This window comes from Brassica oleracea, chromosome C6, assembly GCF_000695525.1.
Source record: "Brassica oleracea var. oleracea cultivar TO1000 chromosome C6, BOL, whole genome shotgun sequence".
In the NCBI taxonomy this organism is placed as follows: domain Eukaryota; kingdom Viridiplantae; phylum Streptophyta; class Magnoliopsida; order Brassicales; family Brassicaceae; genus Brassica; species Brassica oleracea.
Window position 1 is genome coordinate 12,409,020 of NC_027753.1, and position 8,202 is coordinate 12,417,221.

The 8,202-nt window shown below is 43.1% G+C and overlaps 1 protein-coding gene across 1 annotated transcript; it reads left to right on the forward strand.

Annotated features, from left to right (window-relative positions):
- Positions 1-1,296: 1,296 nt before the first annotated feature.
- LOC106297506 lies at positions 1,297-3,795 on the forward strand. The gene is made up of 5 exons (XM_013733735.1): positions 1,297-1,725; positions 1,840-2,032; positions 2,126-2,387; positions 2,451-3,075; positions 3,505-3,795. The coding sequence occupies exons 1-5, from the start codon at positions 1,297-1,299 to the stop codon at positions 3,793-3,795; spliced, it is 1,800 nt and encodes a 599-aa protein (XP_013589189.1).
- The last annotated feature ends 4,407 nt before the right edge of the window (positions 3,796-8,202 follow it).

Below are 8,202 nucleotides of genomic sequence, written 5' to 3' on the forward strand. Positions count from 1 at the left end.
TCTTTCTTATTACCATTAGATTAAGTTTAGAATTCAGTCTTGATTTTATTACTAAATTTGCTAAAAGTTTTCCCTCTTTTCCTGTTGACACAGGAACTTAAAGATGGAAAATATGGATTTCGGCCGGATATCGATTGAGGAAACGACAACAACATCGAGCGACAAGTCGACGGTAAAATCGATCGACGCCGCACATCAAACATCGATCGACGGCACCCCACCGGAAGCAGGTAAGTTTTCTCTTACCTATAATGCTAATGAGGGAGTAGTCCTAGGAGAACCAAAAGGTCAACTAAGCAATGCAATTAACTCAATCATGAATGAACAGAGGACTGCAATCCCTGTTAAAATTAATTAGATCTCAAAAAGAGATCATGAAATAAAATTTCCTCTGCAAGACTACTTACACCCTGGGAGGACCTATTCCAATAGGTCCGCCATTAAATTACCAAAAGATGATACCAAGAAATCCGGGGTCAGCCTCGAATACTTAGTCTTGGTACGTCAAAACCCTTTCCGTGGAACCGTCTTAGAGCACCCACACGATCACATCGAATACTTAGAAGATATGATGGATGACGAGTACAATCGCTGTAAAATCTTTCCATTCTCCTTAGAAGGCGACGCCAGAAAATGGCTAGGCCAACTACCTACGGGTTCTCTAACCTGCTGGAAGGAGATAAGGAATACCTTCATTAATCAATTCTTAGATGAGACGCGTTACTGGTATGTAAGGAAGAAAATCTCCACATTCCGTCAAGGTCCATGGGAATCATTCAGAAACGCATGGGAGAGATTAAAGAGCTACCAACTTGAATGTCCCCACCATGGTTATTCAGAACCACAACTCATTAATACCTCTTACGGTGGTATTAACTTGCACTACCAAATCACGCTTGACACAGCCAGTGAAGGGAGCTTCAGTACCAGGAACCCTGAAGAGGCAAAGCGTTTGATCAAGAATGTAGCTACAGGTAGATCCTACGAAATGATGGACGTAGAGCGAGGAAGGAGAGTTGACTCAATGGATGGGCCACCTTTAGCCAAAATTAAAAAATCTCTAGATTCGCTTCATTCTGCTCTAGAGGGACAAAACCAATTTGGGATTTACCAAATTGACGATGATCCCCTTTCTGAATTAGAACAACAAGTAGATTTCGTAGATATCCCAACCTTGAAATATAGGTACCCTATCGCTAACCCGAAAGCTTTACCCAAAATTACGATGCTACTGTTTGATCACGCCGAGGCAGAGCAAAATTTAAATTAAACCAAGCTTTCACAGGAAATCACAAAATGGCCATAATCTACAGTGAGCTAATGAGGAAGTTCGACACTTTAAGTGAACACATTAAGAGACTGGACGGTCAAGTCACGGAAAATGCGACCACCATCAAAAGGGAGACAGGACGTCTCCCTGGGCGGACTGACGCAAATCCGAAACGTAAAGTTAATGCTGTGTTACTAAGGAGCAGAAAACGCCTCATCCCGAGCACAATAAAGATCAACAACACAGAAAAATGTGCTGAAGTTGAGAAAACCGGCGAAAATAGGTCACGACCAATAATCCTTGATAGCCCCAATCCCGAATCAGAAACACCTCAAGAGAAAGAGAGTTCCAATACTGAGGAAGCAGCCATCGACCTCGAGGAGGAAGAAGAGGAGTTGGAAGAAGATGTAGAAAACGATCGACAAGAAGGAACCAACGTCGATCGACCCACTACGGTAAATATCGATCGACAAACTGGGAACAATGTCGATCGACACTGAGCTCCTACTGAACCAGCCGTAGAGAGAGTATATTGGACTCTACCACCCTTTCCTCCTAAAAAGACACAGACGAAGCGAGAATTAGATAAGGCGATCTGCAAGAAAGCATTCGATAAAATCACGTTGGAGATGCCTTTGAGTGATGCCATAAATGTTTCATCATCAATAAAGAAATATGTAAAGGTCATGGTATCCAGCAGCTTCCCAGCTGCTGAACACAGCGTCATGATGGTTTCAGAGGAAGTAAGTGCAATAATCCAAGGTGAAACCCCGGTCAAGAGACCTGATCCGGGCAGTTTTGTTCTAGATTGCAATATACGAAATTAAAGTTTTTCTCGATCCCTCTGTGATTTAGGTTCCATCGTAAACCTCATGCCACACTCTGTCGTGATATCCTTGGGATACGACGAGTTCAAACCTACCAAAATAACTTTTGTTCTTGCCGATAGATCCGTTAGAGTACCTGAGGGAGTACTTGACGACGTGTCAACAAAGATAAACGACTGTCACGTACCTACGGATTTCGTTGTGCTGAAATATCAGAATGAACCGAAAGATCCCCTCATTTTGGGTAGACCTTCTAGCTACAGCTGGTGCGATCATCGATGTCAAGGAAGGTAGGATATGTCTAAACATTTGAAAAACATTATGATGACCTTTGACATGGAAAATCTGATAAGACGACCCTTAATCGATAAACACACTTCCTACGTGGACTATATCTCTGAGTTGGCTGAAGAATCTTTCATAGACATGTGCTCAGACGATCCCCTGGAAAAAGTACTCACGTCCAGTGAGGAAGAAACAATTAGTGTTGACAGCAGAGCTGAGGAATACACACGATTGATGGACGCAAGTATGGAAGTAGCGAATGTTGATGACATAGAGGATGACACTTTGGAAATAAACGTCGATCGATATTTGGAAAAAGCTGTCGATCGACAACCATCTCCCTTAGAAGATTGGGATCCTGAAAAAGCACCAAAGATTGAGTTAAAGAAACTACCCGCTGGACTCAAATATGCCTTTCTCTATAAAAATTCCTACCACGTAATCGTGAACGCCAATCTGACTAATGTAGTAAACAAACTGCAAAAATATAAGAAAGCCCTCGGATACTCTCTCGAGGATGTTCATGGTATTTCTCCAGACATGTGCATGCACCGGATTCACCTAGAAGACGATTCAAAATCGACAGTGGAGCACCAAAGGCGACTAAACCCAAACTTGAAAGAAGTTTTCAAAAAGGAAATAAACAAACTTCTAGATGATGGGGTCATTTACCCAATTTCGGATAGCAACTGGGTTAGCCCTGAGCATGTCGTACCAAAAAAGGGCGGAATCACTGTGGTGAAGAATGACAAAAATGAGCTCATCCCTACGCGAACTGTCACCGAACATCGGATGTGCATCGACTATAGGAAGTTGAACGCTGCCACAAGGAAAGATCACTTCCCTTTACACTTCATTGATCAAATGTTGGAAAGATTGGCAATCACCAATATTATTGTTTTCGTGACGGTTATTCCGGATTTTTCCAAATCCCTATACATCCTGACGATAAAAAAAGACCACTTTTACATGCCCTTACGGAACATTCGCATACCGCAGGATGCCTTTCGGTCTTTGTAATGCTCCCGCCAGTTTCCAACGCTGCATGATGTCAATCTTCACAGATGTGATAGAGGATTTCATGGAAGTTTTTATGGACGTTTTCTCTGTGTATGGATCCAGTTTCAAAACTGTCTCGATAACCTATGCAAAGCCCTGGCAAGATGTGAAGAAAAGAACCTCGTTCTGAATTGGGAGAAATGCCACTTTATGGTTAACGATGAGATCGTCCTAGGACATAAAGTGTCCGCTGCTGGCGTAGAAGTAGATCGGGCGAAGATTGAGGTAATGACCGGCTTGCCTGCATCTACGAACGTAAAAGACGTGAGAAGTTTTCTCGGACACGCCGGATTTTACAGGATGTTCATACAAGATTTTAGCAAAATCGTTAGACCTCTCACTTTCCTCCTCTGAAAAGACGTTAAATTCGACTTCACACCAGAATGCATAAAGTCTTTTGAGGAAATAAAGAAAGCCTTGATAACTGCCCCCATCGTACAAGCACCTGACTCGAATCTTCTTTTCGAAATCATGTGCGATGCGAGAGATTTCGCTGTAGGAGCAGTTCTAGGCCAAAGGAAAGACAAAAAGCAACATGCAGTTTACTATGCCAGTCGAACACTCGACGAGGCACAAAGGAATTTCGCAACAACATAAAAAGAACTGCTTGCTGTAGTTTATGCATTTGAAAATTTCCGCCAATACCTGGTCGGCTCGCGAGTCATCGTCCATACTGACCACGCTGCGATTAAATATTTAATGCAAAAGAAAGATACGAAACCACGACTCATGCGATGGATCTTTCTACTTCAAGAATTCGACATAGAGATTAAAGATTATAGAGGAGTAGAAAACAGAGTTGCAGATCATCTTTCACGGATACGAATAGAAGATGGCGTTCCTATCGATGACTTCTTACCAACGGAAAAAGTTTACCAAACGGATTCATTCGTCGGAAATGTATGTCTCACTTCCGAAGAACTGTCGATTGACGACAATGATGCTATGTCGATCGACGACATAGATACTATGTCGATCGCCACTCCAGATGATCTAAACAAAAAAATAAATCCCATAATCCCACCTTCGATATAAAAGTAAACGTCGCATACAACGAGCTGCACCCTGACCATGATTCACCCGTAGATGAAAGTCTGCATTGGGAAGTGCACGCAGTCGAAAAAGGTTCAAGGAGCAGACTTTTGTACGCTGATATAGTGAACTATCTAGCTTCTGACATAGAACCCGAAGAGCTGAGAGGGTGTACAAGGAAAAAGTTTTTAAGAGAAGCTAGGAGATATCACTGGGACGAACCATATCTCTTCAAGCACTGCTCTGACGGGATGTATAGGCGTTGCGTCGCCGAAACTGAAACACCCGATATTTTATTCCAATGCCTTGGATCCGACTATGCTGGATATTTTGAAACCTTTAAAACGGTATCAAAAATTCTTCAAGAAGGATTCTGGTGGCCGGCTATGTTTCGTGATGCTCATGCGTCCATAGCACAATGCGACAGATGTCAACGGAGAGGAAAAATCAGTAAAAGACATGAAATGGAACAGAAATCTATTCTAGAAGTAGAAGTATTTGACTGTTGGGGGATAGATTTCATGGGTCCTTTCCCCTCCTCCTACGGGAATAAATATATCTTTGTCGCTGTTGATTATGTGTCAAAATGGGTCAAAGCAGTAGCTTCCCCAACGAACGACGCATCTGTAGTTATTAAGCTTTTCAAAAGCATTATCCTCTCTAGAATTGGAATTTCCCGAATAGTCATAAGTGATGGTGGATCCCATTTCATTAACAAAATTTTTGAAGGACTACTCCGGAAGAACGGAGTGCATCATAGAGTTGCTACACCCTACCACCCGCAGACGAGCGGGCAGGTAGAAGTCTCAAATCGACAGATCAAAGAAATCTTAGAAAGGACTGTAGGAACATCTAGAAAAGATTGGACTAGAAAATTGGACAATGCACTCTGGGCTTACCGGACTGCTTTCAAGACTCCCTTAGGAACCACCCCATTTCACCTGCTTTATGGAAAATCATGTCACTTACCGGTTGAGCTGGAACACAAAGCAGCCTGGGCTACTAAATTATTAAATTTCGACATCAAACCAGGAGCCGAAAGGAGGCTCATACAGCTTAACGAGCTGGATGAAATAAGACATTTAGCCTACGAGAGGTCAAAGATATACAAAGAAAAAACGAAAGCATATCATGATAAAAAGATCATCTCCAGGCACTTCGAACCAAATGATCAAGTGCTGATGTATAACTCTCGGCTAACACTATTTCCCGGAAAACTCTGATCTCGTTGGTCAGGTCCTTTTACTGTTGTGAGTGTCAGCATATTCTACAATGAGTGGCTGACGGTCTCCATCGAGCCGATGCGGTTCGTCGATCCAGACGTGATCCGATCGTTGGGCATCAATCAGACCTCGAGGACTTGTTCGAAGAGCTGGGTATGGGGAACATGGCCACTAACGCACAGGTTCTCTACCCGGAGCTGGTCCATCAGTTCATGGCCACGGTGAATGTCTACTATGCGAACGAGAGGGCAAAGAGAGCTAATGAGGGTATCTTGACCTTCTTAATTCGCGGCATCTGCTATAGAGTCCCTCTCTCGACTCTCTGCACTATCTATGGGTTCGAGAACGAGGGTCAGCACGCCATCGTACCCGACTTCGCAGGGATATCGACATTTCGGGGGCACATAGCCACCGGCTTCTTCGACTCCGCAAAGACTCTTCAGACGGACATCCATCACCCGACTCGGCGCTACTTCAAGAAGGTCCTTACCAACACTCTGTTGTGCAAGATGGAACCTAGTAAGGTTCGGGTGCAGAAGCTCACATTGGTCTATCACGCGGTGAGGAGTTTGGTTCACATGGAGGACATCGATGAGCCCGCAGACGACGTGTGGCCCAACATTGGAGCCGTATTTGCTGAGCATCTGGCCAAGCTCAAGATGAAGCCGTTCTAGTCAAAGGGAAAGAAGAAGGAGACAATCAGGAGCCTACTACTTACCCCGATTTTCCTACATTGCGGAGTCCCGTTAGACGATGCTGAGATGGATGACCGGATCATCTACATAGATGCAGCGCACCTCACGAGCACCCAGTGGCTCAAGGAAGACTGCCACCGGTGCTTCAGGGATGAGGACGGCACGCACTTGGTGAGGCTGCCACTTCGTACACTCACGGACTTCGGCCATGGCCTTACCAGCATTCAGTTCCGCCCTGACTCATGATAGACCATGGATTTGACCCATTTTCGTCCATAGTTTATAGGTGTTTTTACTATCTATTATTATATTATAGTGTCTATTTATTATATTTATAGGATCAGGAGTGATTTGGAGATAAGTGATGATTTTGGAGCATTTTGGAGATATTTGGAGCAAGCACCCGAGATGATAATCGAGCTCGACCATCAGTCGATGTTCACACTTGAACATCGATTGACAGCGAAACGCGCAAAAAGCTCGTTTGGTCACAACCAACTTGAAGCCCAAGTCTTCACCAATTTACAAGATTTTCCCTAACGAGTTTTAACCTAATTATATAAGACTTGCCACCATGTTAGAGGCAAAGTGTGCTTTTCTGTGTGTTTTAGTTTAATTAATTTCAGCAAAAGGTTTTAGGATTGTGATAGATTGGAGAGAAGATCCAAAGTTATATTTTGTGATTGGGACTCCATTTATATCTATTTTACTATTCTATGAAGTTTTTTAACCTAATTGCTTTCATGAATTGCTTGGCCATGTCTGAGTAGTTCCACTGTTAGATTTAGGGTTTAAATAGGTTATGAGAGATTAGCCCCAACTATAGATTGCTGAGTTGTGGTAATTGTCATTAGGATTATCCAACTCATTAGGCATCTGTAGGATTATAATTCCAAGTTTCCTGAATAGAAACCCTAAGTCTAGCTATTTCCTTTTAAGCATTAAAACCTCAACCAATCAATCGAGCAATTACTTGCTTAACCAAAACTGCAAATTTACATTTTAAATCTTAAAAACTTCATACTTAACAAATCATATTAGATCCATTAGGTTCCCTAGCTCCCTGTGAATTCGATCCCTAAGTACTACAACTCGACCTCTTATTTAAGAGAGTATAAATCACTCCTTAGGGTAATTTTAGTGATATCAAATTTGGTGTCGTTGCTGGGGAGCTTTGATCGCCTATTGATTTAATTTTTGTTAAGTTTCTGACATAAAATTTTTTTCTTGGATTTTCAGGTACATTTCCCAGCAGTACTAGAAGTAACAAGGAAACTCAACTACTGTTCTCACCAAATCCTGTAAGCTTGGAGAAGGTCAGAGGATAGATGCTCGGGGGCTGCAATCCCTGAGTCCGACACTGAAGCTACAGGAGCCACTCTACCTGTAGATGAGGCTGCTCGAACCAGAACGTTGGCTGACTACAACCGTCCAGATCAGTTCTACACCAACCGATCAACCATTCGTCCTCCCACTATTCAGAGGGATTTCGAGTTGAAGCCACAGTACTACACACTCGTGGGACAGACACCCTACTATGGGTTATCTCACGAGCATCCTATGGACCATCTGAAGAGGTTCGAAGATCTTATATCTGGTATTAAAGTCGAGGGATTCTCTGAAGACTACTTCCTATGCAAGCTCTTCAAGTACTCACTTGCCGGAGATGCTTCGCATTGGCTTAAGCAGTTACCACCAAGATCTCTGACATCCTGGGACGCCATCAAGAATGCATTCTTATGCAACTTCTTAGATGAAGTGCGTGTTGAAGACTTGAGGAGCAAGATTGCTACATTCACTCAGGAGCCTGC

Coding starts and splice junctions, on each gene's coding strand:
- LOC106297506 (XM_013733735.1), top strand. CDS start 1,297: ATGGCCATAATCTACAGTGAGCTAATGAGGAAGTTCGACACTTTAAGT. Junction 2,388..2,450: donor GATCATCGATGTCAAGGAAG/GTAGGATATGTC, acceptor AAATCTGATAAG/ACGACCCTTAATCGATAAAC. Junction 3,076..3,504: donor CAATTTCGGATAGCAACTGG/GTTAGCCCTGAG, acceptor GTATGGATCCAG/TTTCAAAACTGTCTCGATAA.